The sequence below is a fragment of the Chiloscyllium plagiosum genome, chromosome 11 (assembly GCF_004010195.1).
Source record: "Chiloscyllium plagiosum isolate BGI_BamShark_2017 chromosome 11, ASM401019v2, whole genome shotgun sequence".
Taxonomy (NCBI): domain Eukaryota; kingdom Metazoa; phylum Chordata; class Chondrichthyes; order Orectolobiformes; family Hemiscylliidae; genus Chiloscyllium; species Chiloscyllium plagiosum.
The window spans coordinates 33,083,712-33,105,818 of NC_057720.1; the positions used below are offsets into that span (position 1 = coordinate 33,083,712).

At 38.0% G+C, this 22,107-nt stretch overlaps 1 protein-coding gene across 1 annotated transcript; it reads right to left on the minus strand.

Annotated features, from left to right (window-relative positions):
- Positions 1-14,756: 14,756 nt before the first annotated feature.
- LOC122554282 (uroporphyrinogen decarboxylase-like) lies at positions 14,757-21,390 on the minus strand. Its single transcript, XM_043699057.1, has 3 exons — positions 21,221-21,390; positions 15,141-15,207; positions 14,757-15,052 (listed from the first exon to the last, which is right to left on the minus strand). The coding sequence occupies exons 1-3, from the start codon at positions 21,373-21,375 to the stop codon at positions 14,888-14,890; spliced, it is 387 nt and encodes a 128-aa protein (XP_043554992.1). The 5' UTR covers positions 21,376-21,390; the 3' UTR covers positions 14,757-14,887.
- Positions 21,391-22,107: the final 717 nt, after the last annotated feature.

Genomic DNA, 22,107 nt, shown 5'->3' on the forward strand with positions numbered 1-22,107 from the left:
CTGCACCACATGAGCACCAGCAACAAGTGTTGTGCAGCAAAGTCAATTAGCTACAGCGAGCAATGGGAAAATGATACATGTGACTGAAATATGCTTCTTGCATTGATCTACAAAACCACTCCTGAAAACATCACTGATTTTGCTCTGTTCAATGCTCATGTGTTGTTGCAACTTCATCTCAAGATGTGGACAAACGTACAAGGCAAAACAGAAATAGCTAGAAAAGCTCAGCAGATCTGGCATCATCTGTGGAGAGACATCAGACTTAACATTTCAGGTCCAATGATTCTTCCTCAGAACTGATGGTAACTAAGAAAAAATTTTTTTGGCAGAAGATGGGGTGCGAGGAGGGATAAAAGATACGTGGAAATAGAGCCCAAGGAAAGAGAAGAACAGTTGAACAGATAAAGGAGTAGATAACAATCAGCCTGGGAGAATGAATAGCTACTAATGGAGCCTATTAGTGGGTAACAATGGGTTGTGTGAGATAGACCATGTGACAACAAGGCCTGGTGTGGGGAGGTTGGGGAAAGGATATGGAGAAGGTGCCTCAAGCCCTAATATTGTTGAACTCTATATTGTGCCCAGAAGGCTGTAGAGTTCCCAAGCAAAAAAATGAGTTGCTGTTCTTCCAGCTTGCGCTGAGCTTCGCTGGAGCACTGCAGCAAGCCTGAGACAGAGATGTTGGCCAGGGAACAAGCCATTCCCTGAATCATTTGGTGAAATACTTTAAAATAGAATTTCCCTTCAAGTCTTGCTCATTTATAAATGTACAGGCATTTACTTTTATAATTTCTCAAATTTCAACATTAAAACACAGAAGGTAAACTAAAAGGTTATAGAATATCACAGTGTGGCAGAGTACCAGCTAGCTGTGTGCCAGTGACTGATCATTGTGTAAAACATTACAGTAATTAGGCAGAGTTTACAATCTCAGCCACATTATTAAGAGGAGTTACCAAATGAGCATTCGCTGTCTGAGAAAGGGCAAAACTTCGGTTGCATGTCGCATTCCACTATTTTGTTGAACCCCTCATCAAAGACAGAAGGAGAGAGAATAGAAATGAAATGACAAAATAGCTTCTATGGAATAGAAGATTAATTTAAAATTCTAGTGCCTTCCCTGAGGACATCGTGGGTACACAACCAATTCTGTAAAATATGTACATTGGCCAATAATAACTTCCCTCAGAAAACTGCAGCAGCATTGCAAAAAAGGAGAGTAAAAGAGAGCTCTTCTATGTATAATTTGAGATGTAGCCAATAACCAGCAACCTTTGTACACTGTCAAGTATGTAGGTTAACCTCATCCAGGAATGGAATTGTATAGGTAAATATATCCATAAGGAGGCTGTAATATCACTAGCACGTATCCAGATCTTTCTCTATGAATATTTGAAAGAATGTAAAGCATCTTGAGGTGTTACAATGAGGGAAACTTGAGGTGACCATTAAAATGTTATAAGCCACACTCCCCCTATTCCTTCCACATTACAATGGAGACTGCCTTACACACCACCCCAAAACAAAGGTTAGTTTCCTAGTTCACAAGCACATTGTTTTATTGGAATGGGTGGGTGTAGAATTTTGTACACTTATCTCAGCTGTATTGACACAAGGAAGGGGAATAAGAATACGAGGAAGTACTTTCTCAGTGGAAATGAAAATCACAGAATAAATCACAAGGTGCTCCATTAGTGTACTTTTTAGTGTCTGCTTTTAATAACCTCAAAAATGTGGAGAAGCAAAAACAATGCTGATTTCATTTACTGTAATCAATGATAATTGAACTCCCTGGCTCAGTGAAAGCATTACAAAGCACAATAGTTGTGATAAGTTAATTGATTTCAGCCAGGTTGGCAACAGAGGTACCACAATTTGTCTCAATACCCAAGGTTAAGGAGATAACAAGATTTCACCTTATATTGCTAAATTGAATGAGAATCTAGTTTTAAAGGAACAACAGACATTGCAAGGAGACACATAATGTTTCAGCTGTCAACAAGTTAGGAAGTTGTCTGCATCAGTGTTGGTTTGCCTGGAAAACCTTCTCTGAGTTTGACTTGTATTTATGATTTGTACAAATATTTGGGGTGCTGGAAGTCCGTAACCTGATTATGCCACATTAGGAATGAGAGCGCTGAACAGGTTTAACAGTTAGCCACAAGAGACGGAATAAAATTGCATTTATATATTTCCTTTCACATCCTCAGAATGGCACTTCACAGCTAATTAATTACTTCTGAAGTCACTATTCCTTTAAAACATACAAATGACAACAATAGTTTCCTGAATGGGTACATCTTTGTTGGAAGAATAAAGATGAATGAATAAAACTTACACATCATAGGTCTGATCACTCCAACAGAGGTACTCACTCTTTTATCTCTGGTTCAACTAATTAGGATAATTTCTATGCAAAAGAACTATGCCAATCCATAGAGAGGAAAATAATTAACATTAACAATCACAGGGCAATGTTTGATATTTTTGTTTAAAAGAGAGAAAAGACAAGTTAATATTTTGGACAGAGTCCTTCACAAAAATTAAGAAATGAAAGATAAACTAGCAATTTTAATGAAAAGAGAAAACAGAAGAGGGAAACGACAGATATTACAGTCACAGAAGGAAAGTTAATGGGTTGAATGACCTGTAACCCACTTATGCTTTTGTCTCTGATTCAATTAATTAGAATAATTTTTCTCTGAAACAGAAACATGCCGTGTTCTATTCATATCATGTTGAGAAGGAATAAAATTTACACAATCAGATGGTAACTTTAACTTACCTTTCCTTTCTGAAAGGATTGAGAACTAAAAGATGAACTAACATTTTAGTCAAATCAGAAAATCAAGGGGGGGGGGGGGGGGTGCAGAGAAACAGGCACTACAATCATGATGAGGAAATTAATGGACAGAATATGTATACCACTTAAACACAAGAAATTGTTAGATAATGTGAAAAATGATCAGGATTAGATTGATGGAAAGAAATTAAGAGAAATGAAAGAACTGGCCAGAAACTGTTAAGCTGAAAGGCTGGACAATGGTGAAAAGTGAGAAAATAATAATGCATAAAGCCTTCAACAAAAGGGTAAAAATAAATACTGCAGTTAAAGCATCAAATTTTCTCCTTAATTGAAAGGACAAAAAAAATCAAGTAAACTCAAGTATGAATGTACAATCTTCCTCACCCAGTTCCTTTATGCACAATATCCAAGGTGATGCCCTGAAAAATTACAAAACTATCACCTGCAGTTATGTCCAATTATAAAAAGACCGAAGGTGAAATAAGAATAAGATAAGTAACAGCTTCCCCATCATGAGCAAGTGTTTTGCAAAAGACTATGTAGGCAGAATTAAAATAAAATTCAATTTATGATCAGTGATATGATAATGGCAAGTGTACATTGTTTAAAATAATATTAAAAATGAGCACATTTGTTAATGTAAAGGACAATTACAATGGGTACTTTGTATAGTTTTGTGATCACATGTATTTGATGTTATAAAGGTTTGCTATGGCAGTCAGTTTGGCAGCAATGCAACAGAATTGTTAAGAGTAAATTCTTCCAGTAATTAAGCATGCCAAGAAGTTATGCCACCAGACTGATAACATCCCTTATTAAAAAGTATACAATAGAATATCTGCAAAAGTTGATGTAGTTTATACTGATGTCCACTTTGTGTTGATTCAAGCACCTCCCATTTTCAATCCCTATGACTGAAAACAGTGTTTGATTTGTTTTTAACGTACTTACTTGGCCTTCCTATTGTATCATCTGACTTCTCCGTGGCAAGATTGGCAGCACTTCACATAGTCTTTTCAGTGAAATGAGGCCTTCTTTGGAATACCACGTGTTGAAAATCTTTTGTTTTTAAACAAGATTCCTTTCTTTCATGCATAGCAAATAGGATCTTAAAAGTTGGACCATTATTACAGTATGATCTGTATGCCACAGGATATGTACCAAACTTAATCCATCAAAGTGCTTTTTCCCTCTGTGTTAACAACATTGGTAAAATCAGTGCTTTTCTTCTTAGTTACATTCCAAGAGAATACAATTATTCCTTCAGTAACTTTGTCTTTCTTGTTTTGGTTAATATTCTTTATGAAATACAATGCAATATGTCTTCCAGATATTATTCTAAAGTTTATTTTGAAGTAATTTACAAATCCATTTAATGTTTTAATTGTGCCTTGTAATTTTCCTTGTGTAGAATGGTTTTCATTTGTATTTATGAGAGATCTATTCCAGCAACTGACCAGACCTTTGCTGCAGGTCAGGCATTAGTACAATAATAACAGACTTCAAAGAAGACTTGGAATTAGATCTGTTTTTTCCTCTGTAGCTGATATTTGGAATACTGTAAGGTAAACTGTTAACATTGTATTATTAATATTATTAATATCTGTAGAAACAGCCAAGCAAGCACTTATTTAGAACTAAAATTGAAGAGTCTTATTTCACCATGAGATATTGAATACCGTGTTGAACATGGCAGATTTTGAAATGCAGAATTCTAATCACTGAGAAGTCAGGTCATATCGGAATAACACCAAAGTTAAGCTTTAACAGGGATTATTAAGCTTGGCCAAACACCGTCCAGGAAGCATAAGGAGAACCTTCACTCAAGCTGAATGGTTAGAGTGCATGGAGTGGAAGAACAGAATTAAAAATGCAGGATGGACACAACACGTGCAAGGAAAGGTATTAATAGGTTGAAAGATTTTTAAAAATTGTTTATTATCCTCCATTATTTCTTCTGTACATATGCCAAGTAAGGTGATGTTCAGAGGCAGAAATCTGCCACTGCTTCAACAATATGTTTGAATCTCAATATTAGGAGCGCATCCCCTTCTATATCACTATGACTTCTCCATTTCCAACACTATTCTTCCTTGTGGCCTTTCCAAATGAGATTTATAATTTAGTACTAATTTGTGCCAAATTATTTTGTACTGGGTATAAGCCTGCAGAAATTGAGTTGAGACTACCAAAACTACTTCCTTTGCAGTTTGCCAAGAAAGATGATGATTTTCTATTGATTTGTTTTTTAATGTGCTTTTTTCTCATAATTCAATCTTTCAGAAGGGGACTTAGAAATTGATACCTTGTTCAGAAACAACACCTTGCATGACCATCATCTTCAAACCTATCAATGGTGTGACCTAAGTTCACCAGATATTAGGCCTCAGGTCTCACATCAATGTTCTCAATGAAGAATGAACATTCCTGCAGTGAGCTCAATACCTAGTTTAGATCACTCCAATTGTTATAGTCACTATCAGGTAGGTGTATTTACCTTTTCAATAACAAAAGGTATCCTAACCCTGGAGTTTTTTCCTACTGCACAACTTTGTCAAAGCTTCGTAGAAGGCAAGATAGGTAACAATATAATGTTCAACCAACCTTTATGTTACTTCTTAATGAACTTAAGACCAGTGTGACAGAATATGGATATAACAAGTTAAGAGAATACTTAATAGAACACATACCTCCAGCGTTTCATGTTAACTCAACATGGTTTTACAAAAAGGTTCTTCCTTGATACCTTTCTCTGCCTGGTTACTGCTCTGTGATTCTATCTCACTGAGGAGGCTTCAGGCCAATCCACATCCAACAAACTGCTCTGAAACCGCTGTTCACATTTTGACAGCTGTTGCAATTTTTTTTCAAGCAGCTGAAACAATCCACAATATTCTAAAATAATCAATAAACTTCTTAAAACAAAAAGGTTAATTTGTCCAATAACTCAATATTGGTGGATCCTTTAATAAAATCCACATTCAGATCTTGATCAAAAAATTAATCTTATTTTCCTTGGGTTACACTCTATCTTGTACCAATCTTTTTTGGATCTAACATTCACAACAATTAAGAAACAGCGGCAAAAATATTACCTCTTACCACCTTCAGTGGCAGAAGTTTTTTCTATAAGTATTACAACTCATGTTTTATAATAATTTTAAATACGATTAAAAACTCAATGCTCAAACTGTATCAGGGCAGAGGCAAACATCAAAACTGCACTGCCTTATCTGTGAAGAATGCTTGGAATGATCTATTGGATTTTGGCACCCATTTAGGAAATCATTATTAAAAATATATTAAGTATATTTATGTAAAGTGAAAGGTCGTCACTTTATAATTCTTGGTTTGGAAGCATATGCCAATGCACAACCTTTCATTCTCAATTACAATTAATCTCTAACTGTTCAGAAGTGCATAATGTTGGCAAGTAAATGTTGTTGTCATGGTTAGGAGATAATATATCTTAACAGAATAATGGATGATGCACTGTGTAATACCCCTGTTATTATAAAATATTGCACCATGAGAAATCCCCTAGCATTAACCTCATGCCTCCTTAGTTTTTACTGCTTACCCAAACAATTGATTGAGTGCATTGCAATTAATATATATTAAAATAATGAGCTATGTTGTTATTTAAAATAAAACCTAACCAAAAAGCATCTTTGGTATTTCAGTGCCACAGGGTTATTTAAATATCAATGTAATAATTTAAATATCATTGAAGTTGTTCCACTTACTTTGTCGCTGTACTGAGTAGTGTCCTTTTTCCACCAAAGTACAGAGTTTAGTAAATTAGCATTGTTTCACTAGTGCTAGGAAATGGCCTCCCCCTTCCTAAATTTCCCCTCCCCCTGCTAAATTTCCTTCTTACAAAGCCATTTGACTCTGACTGATTTCGTTTAAATTTTCTAAGTGTCACATTATAACCTCTTTTGTAACAGATATCAGATTTTCCCAATGTCAGAAGTTAAGCTAACTGGCCTGCAGTTTCCTGCTTTGTGTACCTTTACTTTCTTGCATAGAGGAGTCACAGTTGCTATTTTCTAATCTAATGGAAACTTTCCAGATTCTATGGTATTTTGGAATACTAAAGCCAATGCATCTCCTATCTTAGCAGCTATTATAAAGCCACAGGATGAAATACATCATGACCAGGGACTTGTCAACTTTTATTTTGAATAATTTTCTCAGTACCTTCCCCTGCTAATTGTAATTGTCTTAAAGTCTTCCTCCCTTTCAGCTCCTGATAAGAATTATTTCTGAGATTTGTATTCTTTATGGTGAAGATAGGTGCAAAAGCTCTGTTCACTTCGTCCACTATGTTTTTAATTAACATTAATACTCCCCAGTCTCACTCTCTTGATGATCAACATTCTTTCTCCTTACTTCCCTTTTTAAATATCTGTGAAATATCTTACTATCCATTTTCATATTTCTAGCTAGCTTTCTCTTAATAATCCTGTAGATACTCTTCTTTATATTCTGTCCAATTTTCTATCCTGCCACTCACCCGCTAAAGAATGATACATTTGTTATTTCAACTTAATATCATTTTTAGCTTCTTTGTTAGACTTTGATGGTGCGTCACTGCCTTAGTAAAATATATGTACTCGAACGTATATTTTCTGGGTACTCTGAAATGATTCCTTAAATGTCTACCACTGCAGATCTACAGACCTCTACATTAAACTAATTTCCCAGTTTGCTTCTGCCAATTCAGTCTTCAGTTACCTTAGTTATCTTAAAGTTTAGAATGTTAGTCATTTCTCCCTCAAACAAAATGTGGAAGCTTATAATATTATGATAACTGCTACTTGGGGTACCTTTACTATGAGGTCACTAATGAATCTCATCTTGGCCCCTTATTGAATGACAAAGCTCTGACCCCAGTAACCAAGCTAGTGGACCTTCATTGCACTACCTCCAATGGAAGTACATCTTTCCTTAAATATAGAGACCAAAACAGGGTACAGGATTCCCGGTGTCTCAGAGTCTGGACCCATTTACATAAATTACGAGATTTAGGTAAATTTCACCAGTTGGAATGTTGTACAGGTTTCACCTGCTGGATGCTAACAAACAAGCAGCTTGTTTTCTTTAAAAGCTTTAGAAACTAAATATCAGTGTCAGCATTATTTTCAGACAGATGAACAATTATTTCATGAGGAAATCAATTGTTGATACAGGCTGTAAACTGTGGGTTCTGGTCTTAAATCTTGAAGCAAGAGAGATCAGTTAAATGTTTTCCAGATCTTAACGTTCCCATTTTATAAATATTGTTTATAATAGACAATATAGATGAGATTACGTAGGGGTGAGCTGATAAGATTAAGCCTGATAACATGATATAACCTGACACACACACAAACTTGCACTTGTAGGGTACAATTATTGTGGGGATAAAAGTAATATATTTCATAGTGAAATGGATTGCAAACAATAATAAAAGGAAGAGAGAAAGCTGAAAGCAACTTTGAAGAGAAGCTATTTTTCCAGCCAGCAGACGTGCATTGAGGATTTAAGAAATGTGTTCCTGAAGACAGGGCCTTAATTTAAAATAAATTATGAAGAAAGGGAGTCTGCATTAGACATGGAAACTTGGTAAGACTTCCAGTTTAAAGGAGATCTTACTGCCACGTTATAAAACAATAGTTTCAAAATTAATGCACACAAGGTGAAGATCTGAGGATATGGTCAGATTTGTGATTGTCCTCCGAAAGTGGCATGGGGTAAAGATAAAATGATTTTATTTTTCTTCTTCACAATGTAAATGACAAAAGTTCCCCTATGAAATGCTATCTAGTTGTGACTGCGTACAGACATATTTATGCAAATTCTTGTCAGGTGAAAGGTTTCACACTTTAACAGCGAGGACAACATCCAAACCTTTTTCAATAAAACAAAAAGGATTAAGCCTTAAAACTGAATCCAGGGTTAATACGCAAATCAATCACAGCTGAGCCACAGCTAGAGCAACCAATCTGATGAAAGGCCAACAGAATTTGTAATGACAGATGATCTACAATGTTCCACTTTCTCTTTTTCATATTGCAATCCCAATTTGCCTTAGGTGCAGGAAAGAGGAACAAATACATTCTCTCCCTCCCTCCCAACCCCTATATGACAGCAATATTATAATGAAGGCAACTTAACACAGTGCTTACTGCTTTATATTCTGCCTAATCTGCATAATAAAAATCAGTGATACTGTGATTGGTGATTATACTTGGCAGCAGATGGCACATGAAAAGGCCTGTGGATTTTGCTCTACTTGAGGCCATGAATAGGATAGAGCTGCAAAGCAGCTCCTTATCTACACAGAATGAGTAGACCTGCTCAGCATATCAGTCTGTTTTTTCAGAGCATTTTGCTTACTACTTGAAGTAAAACTGATAGAGCTGTTGTTGTACAGTATAACTTGGCCAGAATTAGTTAAGAGTAAGAAAATCTCACTAAAGGCTAAATTTAGAAAGAGCTTAATCCTGTTACATGTTCTTCTACTATAAGGCCACCCACTGACTGCTTCCTTTAAGGTAAACCTCTTATAAACAGGTCAGGTATAAATTTAAACATTACTGGAAGCTAATTATAATACTGTCCTTATTTAAAAGAATTAAGAGAAACTTCAATCTAGTTCTCTCACCTAGATTATGCTTTGTCCTTTCTTGCTCAAGAAAATAAGGAAACGAAACCCTCTCCAATCCAAGCAGTGTGTAGGTACAGCACAGTCAGATCAAAAGCAAAGCTCCATCTCAGCTACCTCAACATGCCTCAGTTCCAACCTTCAAAGCACCAACCATTTTATCACCAGTAGAGGTATGACGTTTCTTTTAATTCCCACATACTGGTCATTAGTCATCTTGGTGAGTGGTTGATGGTAAATGGCAAATGAAGTAGGATTTTTTTTTGCTCTCAGCTCAAGCTTACTAATAACTGAACTCAAACACTAAATTCACTAACACAGTTTACATTGAACGTTTACAGTCAGAGACATTTTATTTCATTAATCTCAATGACATTTAAACCAAGATCTCCCAGATCTGAAATGTCAGCCATCTATCCCCACTCCCAGTTTGTTTTGCTTCATTTAAGATTTTTGATACAGAATACTTGGGTCTGAATACATTATCCATCAAGTATGTTTAATGGATGTTAGTAAATATCTTTAAACAAGTTTTATTTTAGTACCTGGACATTTCCTTTGAGCTCTTTATCTTTCTTCCCTGGTTTGTTTTGGTTGATTACAATATATCCTTTTAGAAATTGGATGTCAAGTGGAATTTTACCCCCATTTGTTATTTTGTAAGTGATCTATTACACATTAGTAAAATGCATCTGAGAGGCACTTAAAAAATAAAATGCTTCATTAATTAAAAGTAGAAGCGAGCCCTTTTTCAATAACATACTTAACAGGCCAACTCAAAGAAGAAACTCTTATTAGTTTTAGGCTATTTATAGATTGAACAAATCACTTCCAGGATAGCAGAACCCACATGTACAATCAAAAGAGTATCACAGCTGTATAGGTCATAGTCTCTTAATGAAGACCACATGATGTAATAGATGACTCAATAAACAATATTAAAAGAATAATTCAGGCATTTCAGCTGGGTAAATAATGGGCTACAAAGAAGGAAAGCATGTTTGAGGGTTGAAACAGAATATTGCACATATTTGACAAAGACTGGAATCTTTGTGGGTTTTCCTCTTGATTACTTTTAACTCCATGCACTTCCTCCAGAAAGGGAAGTTGTTCAGGTGCAAACAAGTTGCAGTTATTTCACCAGAAAATGAATTTACTACGGTTACTAATTCCATCCATTCCTCATGTTCTGCTTCACTTTGTTGTGCCTTTCTCCGGCCTTTATGCTGGATTTTCCCACAGACATCTGTAACAAGCCCACTGACACTCCGTGGCCCCAACAACCCCCAATCATCCCTACTGCATTTTTTTGTAAATAGTCTAACCATGTCTGTGAATCTCACCTGGCTCATTTTGCTCTGTTAGTTTCATTTTCCAAACTAGAGGTTCTGGAAGTTATTTCTTCCTCTGTCACTGACAACGTTGAATTTCGAATGAACATTGACCTCAAGTTAGGAAAATACCAGGTTACCAGTTGTTAGTTAAATGTTGGGTGGCTTGAATCTGCATTGGCAAAAGATTTTTCATGTTCCTTTTTTATAAAGTTAGCTATCAGCCTCTGCTCGGCCAATTTTTTCTGATTTTTAAGTTCGGTACCCATAGGGAGGGTCTCAACCGGGACCTTGGGTTCATGTCACATTACAGGTGACCACCATTGCACTATATACACACACAGGCACAGGCACTCCTATATACACGGCCACACAAACGCGCACACAGGCACCCACACACACCCTTACAGACACACACACTCCCACATGCACCCCCTCACAGACTTAAGACACTCTGCACTCACTACACACATACATACATATCCTTTCTCACACTCAAGCCCCAACCCAGACAGACACACACATAGACAAAGACCCACATGCACACATATTTTGTGGGGTGAATTTGTACTTGCAGGATTATATTGTACTTTGCTCAAAAACTGCATGAATTTATGTAAAACTCAGTTTTCACACTTTTTAGATTAGAATCAATCTAAACATCATGGCATAGACAAAGAACATGGGGGCCAACACCTTCAACATATTGTCTAGCTATCACCATTGTTAACAGCTAACCCGAGAATGCAACTTTTTAAAAAAAGGTTTTGTGATTTACACAAGAAAGAAGTAAAACTATCACTGTATTCTAACAGATGAAAGGCTTATAAATTTTTCAATGTATGATTTCAGTTACATCACACTGTAAATTTTTGCTATAAATTCTGTGTGTTAGGATTGAGCCCTCCACTACCACCTGATGAAGGAGCGTCGCTTCGAAAGCTAGTGTGCTTCCAATTAAACCTGTTGGACTATAACCTGGTGTTGCGTGATTTTTAACTTTGTACACCCCAGTCCAACACTGGCATCTCCAAATCCTTTTTTATAGGTTGGTTTGGGGACTTGTTTTGGAATCTGAATTTAAACTGTTGTACTTGTGAAACCTTGGTCAGGAAATTACAGGGTGTATAACTCCTTCCCTCACCTGCCAACGAGCTAGGTCTGTAAGCATAAGACAGAGAGAAGGTGAAATTGAAGCAGAATGAAACTTACACTTTTCAGTGGGAGAAAGTCCCAGCCTCTGAAGCTGCTGGATCAGCTCCAAGAGTCCAGGTGGTGCCAGAGCTCCCTAGTGGGCACTCCTGGGATTGCAGACAGCCCATGAAGGTCAGATGATAGGTTTCAAAGTCAGCATACTCTCCAGAGAGGTCTTATTATAGAGTCATAGATGTACAACATGGAAACAGAGCCTTCGGTCCAACCCGTCCATGCCGACCAGATTCCCAACCCAATCTAGTCCCGCCTGCCAGCACCTGGCCCATATCCCTCCAAACCCTTCCTATTCATATACCCATCCAAATGCCTCTTAAATGATGCAATTGTACCAGCCTCCACCACATCCTCTGCCAGCTTATTCCATACATGTACCACCCTGTGTGAAAAAGTTGCCCCTTAGGTCTCTTTTATATCTTTCCCCTCTCACCCTAAACCTATGCCCTCTAGTTCTGGACTCCCTGACCCCAGGGAAAAGACTTTGTCTATTTAGCTTATCCATGCCTCTCATAATTTTGTAAACCTCTATAAGGTCACCCCTCAGCCTCTGACGCTCCAGGGAAAACCTGTACTCAATACTCTGACCAATAAAGGAAAGCATACCAAATGCCTTCTTCACTATCCTATCTACCTGCAACTCCACTTTCAAGGAGCTATGAAACTGCACTCCGTTCTTGCAGTATTGCCACAAAATGGACAAAGGGCAACCCTCACAAGTCTAAAAGATGGTAACATCTACCTTCCCATTGTTTTAAACACTTTAAAAAAAAGTCTGTCCACGCTCAATTAACCTTTAAGATAGCGAGTTTTGAGAAGATTTGCAGCCCAGGTTGAGGTTCTGGATGTAGGTTTGTTCGCTGAGCTGAAAGGTTCTTTTTCATGAAAATGAACCTTCCAGCTCAGCGAGCAAACCTACATCCATAACCCTTAAATATTTATTTATATTTGGTAGACGAGCTGCCAATTGTGGTACCTGCCCTGCTTCTGTTCTGGGGGTGAGCTCAGGTGTGGGTAGGTGGTGATGGGTTAGCCACTTCACCAATTATATGCCATCCCCCTCAACCAAACTCACATTGACAAGGGCATGCAATATCCAGTCCGAGCCTCGGGTATTCCTTTCTTCCCCCAGTAATGACTCAAGCATAGGAAAGCTAAATGGAATTCCTAGATTTCACATCAGGTCTGCCAGTTTATAAATATAATTCAGATACATCTGGTCACTTTCCTTGGACAGTTGACAGAAGCCTCTTTACCTCCCTGGTGATGCAATAACAGATTTACAGTGTTTGATCATTATTGTTGAAGCTTCCATAAATCCTTTAATATACACCTCATAAAAAGCAGCCCAATATTGACCCTTGGACTTAATTACAAGTAGATTAAGTAGGAAGTGTTACAGCCTATTAGTAAGCCACAGGATAGATGAGGAGTTCAAAAGTTTTACAAATCTTCTGAAAACGCACCAGGTTGTCAGCCTCGTTGTCTTATTTTAGAGTAAGCTCTATTTCTGACCCCATCACCTCAGCCATCTATTCCACCTTCCTCAGTGCAGCTGCTGTCAAAACTCTCATCCAAGCTTTTATTACATCTAGCCTCAATTATTTCAATGTTCCCTTTTGTTGGCCTCCCCTATTCCACACAAAATTTGCTGCATATCTCCTAACTTGCAAGTTCTATTTACCCATCAGCCCTATACTAGCTGATCTATTGGCTTCTGGTCTACCAATATCCCAAATTTAAAATTCTCTCCCTGGTTTTCAAATTCCACCCTGACCTAACCTAGTCACTGTACAATCCTCTTAAGAATATTGCATTCTTCCAATTCTGATCTCTTATTCATCCCGGACTTCAGCAATGTGGATATTTGCACACAGAATATTTATGTTCCTGATTCCAAATCCATTGCTGAAGGGTTCACTTGGGTAAAGCCTGTGAAAACATCAGTTGAGACAACGAGGATCCTATTAGAGAAAAGTAAGGAATGAAGTATCTTAACAGAAACAAAATGGAAGTTTCAATACCACAGGTTAAAGGGTAGTCTTCTGATTTAGTACATAACAAGTAAACTCTAGGCTTAATTATCAATTCTATCTGTTCTAACATTCTATCTGTCTGCACATTCAGAGGTGGACAGTGGTGGTAGTAGAAGTCCATTTGCCTCAAACCTACAACAGTGTGATTCAAAGGATTAGATTCAGCCCTGCCAGTTCTAATTATTTGCAGAACAGCATTAATCGCTGTGGACAAAAGAACTTTATGGTATGTATCATGGAAAGGTTCAGAGAGACAATAAATAAATCAAGAGTCACAATGTGCCAGTATTTCAGTTTAGCACGTCAACATCCTTTAAAGTGTTCTATTCCAGTCTGAGAAAGAGTGAAGTGCTGAGGGAGATGCATTTCATGGAGAAAGGTTGTTGGCTTGAGGTCCCACCCGTTCCAGAGAGCGGTAATAACATTGCATGAACTGGTTGATTAGAAAATCTCTCTACAAATACCAGGCTGACTTGCAATTGCTTCCTTTAGGGTTGTTATGACACAATGGTAGTGCTCCTCCAACACAGGCCTCCTGGTTTAGAAGAAGTCCCACCTACTTAAGAGGTGTGCAAAAACATCTCTAAGCAGGTTGATTTTAAAAAAAGTGTCACCTATAAAGATACATCAAGCTGGTTGCTTCTCTACCAAAGTGGTGTTCATGCCCAGGGAACTCTGGAGTGTAACTGCTGTCTTTCCCCAGCCCACCATGACACAGGTTCAGTTGAAATAAAATCTTTATTTCATATAAAACATATTCTTCTATTAATTATCAGTGCAACTCTTTCAATTCAACATTGTTCCAAGGAGTTGAATCCTTTCTATAGCATAGTATATAGTACTGACGGTACTATTTGTTCTTGCATATCTGTCGTGAGTGTGTATGGACAGCATCCACAAATGTAGCCACATGTTCAGGATTCATATCAGGATACATGCCATGCCCCAGATTTGCAATGTAGCACTGTGTACCAAACTCTTCAATCATCTTCTTCACTATTTCGCTTATTTTATCCTGTTTAAATATAAGGTAACACCATTATGTTCAAAATTCATCTTCAATTATGACTTAAATGACTTCTTCTGCTCCTACTGCTTCTTACCTTAGATGCATAGAGTGCACAAGGATCCATGTTACCTTGAAGGGTTACTTTCTTTCCTGTTCTTTCACTGCAGGAGAAGGAACAAGTCCAAACATTAGCAAATTTCCATCCATTTCTCCTTCAGACTAAAAACTTGGTGGTGGGAAAACCAGTTTCAAAGACACGCATCATTCACAATGATGCCACTTTAGAAAGTTCAATCTACAAGCACTAATGATTTGCATGAGATGTGTCCTTTTGGATAAAGGGGATACAATAAGTTAAATGTTTATTCATGGGATGTAGGAATTGCTACCAATGGTAAGATTTATTGCACCTTCATAGTTGCCCCCTTTTTGAAGTCTCAGTGGCTTGCTTGGTCTTTTCAGAAAGCAGTTAAGTGTTGACCACATTGCTGTGGATTTGAAGTTACACATATCCTGAACCAGGTAAAGACAGATTTCTTTCACCAAAGATGTGTGAATTGGCAACAATTCAGTGCTTGTAAAACCACCACCATTACTGATATTAGCTACTGTTAAAGTCCAGATTTATTTCCTTCATTGACTTTAAATTTTGAGCTGCTTTATAGGCATGGTGGTAAATGGTTAGCACTGCTGCCTCTCAGCACCAGAACTCAGGTTCGTGTCCCAACCTTGGGTAACAGTCTGGGTGGAGCCCTCCCCGGGTTTGCTGGGTGCTCTGTTTCCTCCCACAGTCCAAAGATGGGCAGCGTAGGTGGATCGGTTATGCTAAATTGCCCATTGGCAAAAGGATATGCAGCCACGGTGGATTAGCCATGGGAAATGCAGGGTTATAAAGATGGGGGTGGGTCTGGGTGGGATGCTCTTCAGAGGGTTGGTGTGGACTCAAAGGGCCAAATGGCCTGTTTCCACACTGTAGGGATCATATGATTCTGAAGTGTTGGCATAGGTAAAGAGACTGTAATGTGGCATGTGATGGCTGATAGTACCTACAATTTGGCAATGTATTTATTCCCAATTGTGGTGACGTGGCCTACAAAAGAAAATTGCATAATAAAAGACTGATGTGATACATATAGTTATTCAGAGGTCTTTTACTGCTGATTTTGTTCAGCATTACCAATTCAGTTTACAGCTCAGTTCTGAAATTGGCATGGGCTGTGTGTGGTAAGCAAGATTAGCACCTCACCCACATACAAATATCACGTCAGGAAGTCAAAGAAAACGGTTTCCTCAAAATAAACCATGCGGCTTATTGGTTACTATGAAAAAACTTTCTGGAAGACTTTTTAACTACTTATGCTCCGAATTCAGTCTTTGTTTTCCTACAATCAGCTCTTGCTTTGGCATTCTGCCTATAAAATTATATAATTTTTTCAAATAAGACTCTTGTATGGGACATAGGCACTGCTGGCAAGGCTGTATTTTTTGTCCATCCCTAGCTGCCATTTCAGAGGACAGCTTTTATTTTGGACAAAGTTACATGTTCACCATTCGACTAGCCTTTTAATTCCAGGTCATTTTAAAAATGGAATTCAAAATTCACCATCTGCCATGGTGGGATTGCAATCCATGACCCTAGAACAGTGAACTTAGTCCACAGATCCAGGTTACCACTAAATTACTGCCTTCCTTACCTTTACTAGTTTAGGCCTGAAATGGCTCAGCAGTATGGAGTTTAGCACTAAGATCCCAAGATGGCAAGATGGACATTCCATGTTGAATATCTCTTGACCAGCTTTGCACATTCCACCATCTATACAGCGGGGCTTAAAGAAGACTCCATTCTGCTATCCTACAATGACCCTGTAATGGTCTAGTTGTCAGCTATCATATGCCAGCAATCTCCTCAAATTTAAAAGTTTCATTCTTACCTTGGAATCCCTCTACAAGCACAATCTCCACCCCTCCCAGCCTCTATATCTAACTTTCTGCTCGGTTTCCAATTCTTAAACATCCATAACATTCATCCATCCAATCTTTGCTGCCCACTTCCCCTCATGATCCATGTCTGTCCATCACAAATCTCCAAATTAAATTAAAGTGGCATATTTTGGAAAGGTCTCTTCTGCTTCCTGACCCATCCCTTTTCTTGTCATTCCTCCAATAGTCCACCCGTCTCTTGCCAGCCCACCCTCTCTTTGAATCTCCCAATCCTGACTCTCCAGCTCTCCATTTTCCATGTCCCATCTTAACATCCCAAACATATTTAAGTCCATTGTTGAGTAACTGGTCAAAAAAGGACTGAAGCTGATCACAAACCCACTTGAAGAGAACTTGCCTTCTGCCACTTGCTATTCATTACCAGAGTCCCAGGAGAAGGAACCAGCAAAAGGAAGGATCAGCAATCGGGAGGGTTGGGAAATTGGAGAAATCATAAGTCAGACAGACAGGAGGGTTGTTTATGGAGTGACAGAGGCTACAGTTCAGAGAATCAATGAGGGAAATGGTTTGCAGAAAGCAGGATGTTTTTAAAAAAAGATAATTTATGTGATGTGGGCATCACTGGCTAGCCAGCACTTATTACCCATCTCTAACTACCCAGAGGGTAGTTAAGAATCAACCACATTGCTGTGTGTCTGGAAACACATAGACCAGACCAGGTAAGGATGGCAGTTTCCTTCCCTGAAGGACATTAGTGAATCAGATAGGTTTTCCAACAAAAGACTCTTAATTTCAGATATTTATTCAATTCAAATTCGAAAATATTACAGGGTGTCTGGCTTGATAGTCCAGTGATAATACCATTAGGCTATTACCTCCCCAAAATGAGGGGTGTCCAGTTCAGGATCAGTAATGAGCAACACTGGCAGTGATCATACGCCAAGTAGCAAGTTACTATATTACTTTCACATTTGAGCTTTGTCGTAGGAATTTAGCAATATAAAATATTTCAACTTCCAGGTTTATAATTTTTTTTTCATAATTCTTTTTCAGATGAGAAAAAGTCCCACAGGACCTAACTGTAGCTTTTACACTGGTTTTGATGGGAAAATGTGATTTGCTTAAAACTGGTTCAGTTAAAGTTGTGACTTTCAGAAACACAATTTAATCTTTAAGTGAGATTTACTATCATTTCAGATTTTGGCAGAATGGCTACATTATGTAAACAATGATTAAGTTCCATTTCTTCTTACAAACGTTTACAGTTAAAGATTAAATTTGCTTTAAAAAAATCATATGGTGCTCTGGAAGTTCAAAGAACAACAGGCACAAGCTGTTGATTTTGTACTTAGAAATGAAGCCTGTAGTCATGTCTAACATTCACCTCTCCTTCCCAGCTATGACCTACCCACCTGAACCTGCCCTTGAAACAAAGACAATGACTGCAGGGTCAATGGCATTAACAGCTGTATAGGATGGTTGTTTGACAGGTTCAGTTCTCTGGAAGCCACACCTTGACAATAGTGCATTTGGCAGCAGTTGTGTTTATTTACACTACTTCTCAATTCGCTTGATAATGGCTCCCAGAAATGTTGAGAGGCCATTAAGTAACCAAACAGTGACACATATTTACACTTGTGCCTCACTGACTAATTGTACACCTGGGATCTGCCATCTCAGACAAAACGTGATCTTCAAAAGGCAAGCAAGAAGGGCAGAGAACTAATCAAGTTCAAAAAAGTGAAGTGAATCATGCACAATGCTCAAACAGCACAGCTTGATGCAATGCACCAATCCTTACTACTTGCTCATCCGGAAATCATTGCTTTCTCTGAAGAGCGATATTTCATTGTAACAACCAATAATTTGCAGGAGGGGCCTAGTGTTATAGTTGGAAAACTGCAAAATGCAGCTTGGATTTAAATCCAGCCCATAATAACAGTGAAATGCCCTTTCATTGCAAAAGTACAATCAAAAGAGGTTGGAGAAGATTCAAGCCAGTTCCTAGTATGCAAAAAATAAATTCATTACAAGGTGGCTTTCAGTTAGTTTTTCACAGACAGTCCACAAGAATTATTTCTTCAGAAACAGAAACATTCAATAGCTCAGTAAGGAGATGCCCTTTGAAGGCTCCAGTTAAGGGGTACAAGCCAGACTGACTTACATTTTCATTGTTTCTTTTATGTATTGGACATTCCAAAAGGCTTCAAAGCCAATGAATTGCTATTTGAAGTGCGGGCCAAAAAATCAAGTCACAACTTACATATTTAACATTGAAAACTTGTCTATTTTCATGCAATTAGATCACACAGACAAGATGAACCACTAGTATGTAATGTTGATGCACTGCCAGAAGAGCTTCACTTTGAATTTTTTATGCAAGTTTTATTTCCAATTCCACATGGATTGCATATCCACCATCCGGATCTCCCATATTCGACCCAACTCCACTCTAACCTTCTGGCTGCTGACTCCAAACACAACTTCAGTCATCAAATTCCACATCATCACTAACTCTTCTCCCACTCTGCATCAGATTTTCCTGTGAAATGTTTCAAGATGTCGACTTTAAAGCTGTTACAAAGTACAAGCTGCTTTTTGATTCTCCTGCTAATTGATGCCACTAGGACTGTCAGACATCCTGCAGAGCACTACTTCACATGCTAAGGGAGATAGGAGCGTCACAACGTCATGGGAAAAGATTAATATATGGTCAATGATCATGAACTACATGATGTAGTTTTGAAACAGGCACACAAAAATATTTCATACATTCTAATAATTCCAGGTAGTAATTAAATGACCTGAAAGAGTGTTTCACATTTCAACTTGTACTAGCATTTTGGTCATTTCATTTTTCTCATACAGGAATACATTAGAAATATTACTCATTGGGTAGTCTTTTAAATAGTCTACATGGTTTCAATTTTACAATGAGGGGAAAGTGTAATAATCAGAATTGATCAACAATTGATAAATCAACATGTATGCTTTAACTCCAATGCTAATGGTTATTGTGGCTGGCTGATACTTGTTCTCAAAATTCAAGTCCAGAATGGGTTAACACGTTGAATAAATATTTCTGTGTTTCCTACACAGATGTCTTATCTCATCATTGTTATTTTCTGAACACAAAGCACTTATCTTACAAAAGCAGAAAGACCCATTCTGTTGTAATCCAAGTTTTTTTCTCCGCAATATATATATAGGGCCTATCATTCAAAAGAACCCCTTGATGTTCACTAGTCTTTAGTATTCTTGTTGAATGGAGTAATTAAAATATTTACTATGCTTCAACAACAAAGCTATTTCAACAAAGCCACTTTATTCTCTATTTTTATCCAGTTTAATTTTTTTTCTTCCACATTTTTCAGTTCCTCTACATACATAGTTTCCTGACCCAGTTTTGCATAGAATTTAGGAAGGTGCCTGCACTCTAGGCCTCTAATAATGACAATTTGGATCACGAAGTGTATGAGGTTGGTTCATTGGTGACTCCTCCTTCTCTCTTTAATAAACAAATGAAGGGCAAACAAATCTGTGGGTGAGCTGAGCATTTGGAGGGGGGAGGAAAGGGAGACTTGGAAGCTTCCAATATTAGCTTTAACAAAAAAGAGAAATGGGCTAAGTTGGAAACTTGAAACAGAGTGGAAAACGTGGTGAGGAATAGAAAGGAGGGGGACGTATTGAACCATCTGCTCTTCCTACTTCACAATGCACTTTGCTGTAGGAAAATTCTCAGCTCAGTCATTTACAGCTGCACAAAGTTCAAAATGCCTAACCTTTGGCTTTCCATTCATTTTGCATTACTGCATCCACAGATTTGCTTAACCGTGCCTTTGTTGCCAATGTAACCATTACTTTCCAGTATCCAAATCCTTCACCCTCATTTGCCCCAGCTTTGATTTCTGTCTACACAGGTACTGATTTGAGCATAGGTACTGCTCAGCTCCACTGTGACTGGGCCATTAGGCTTAGGAGGCTCCATCTTCCTGCAGCATGAGCAGTTAAAGGCATAATTGTGTGTCACAAAACAGTAATACTCAGTCAGAAACTATGTAACACATGGAGCAAATGTATGTAGAACATTCATTCATTCTTGCATTTCTCTTTTGGGAAGGCAATTGAAAAATAGTATTGCGCTCAATAAGTTGATTTTAAATCATTACTTGAATGCTCTTAAATTAACAGCAGTTTGTCAGATAAATCATGGTTAAATGCTGCTCAGCGTACCGTGCAACTTTAGGCTGAATAGTCCAGTCCAACCCCACCACTTCATATCCAGACTGTGAAATATCTTCTAAGGCATAATGGGCATCTTTTGCAAATACAATCTGGGATATAAAAACACAATGAAATAGATTATTTGGAGAATAAGCAAATTTCATGTTCAAACAACTATAAAACAGAAGCAAAACACTGCAGATGGTGGAAATTCTCTGGAGGTCTGGTAGCATATGTGGAGCTAGCAATAGAATAAGTGTTTTAGGGTGTTGACCTTTCAGAACTGAGAAAAGTTCGTGGTGCTACAAGTTTTTAAGCAATGAAAGCAAAAGGATGGGAAAAAAGAACACAGAGGAATCTCTGGATGAGGAAGGCAAAAGAGATTCAATGACACTAGGGTTCCTGATGTAAAAAGAGGGTGGTGATGGGATAAGTCAAAAAAAGGAGTATCAAGAAATTGAAAAAGGCAGAACCGAGAAAACATCTGCCATCAAAAAATCATGCAAAATGAATCCCAAAACTTGTGAGAAAGAACAGAAGCAAAATGTGGCAGAGGTTAAGGCCTGATATTTAATACGGTGGGGGGGGGGGGGGGGGGGAATCACATCTCAAATTAAATACTGGGCTTGGAAGGGATACAGCATGGTTAACCAAAATTAAACCAGAGTGTAAAATATAGTTGGACATCATGCCCAAGCTGGATTGGTATTCGCTCACGGAGACAGCGGATCAGCCATCTAATAGAGATAGAGGAGGCTCTCATCCCATCGGAAGAAAAAAGCACAAATCTGAACAGTTCCTCCCTGGATCCTCTGATCAGTCCATCTTTCCCAATACAAAGGCTACAGTTGGGAATCAGTGTAATTTAGCTCATGCTTCCTCTGTTGTATCAGGTG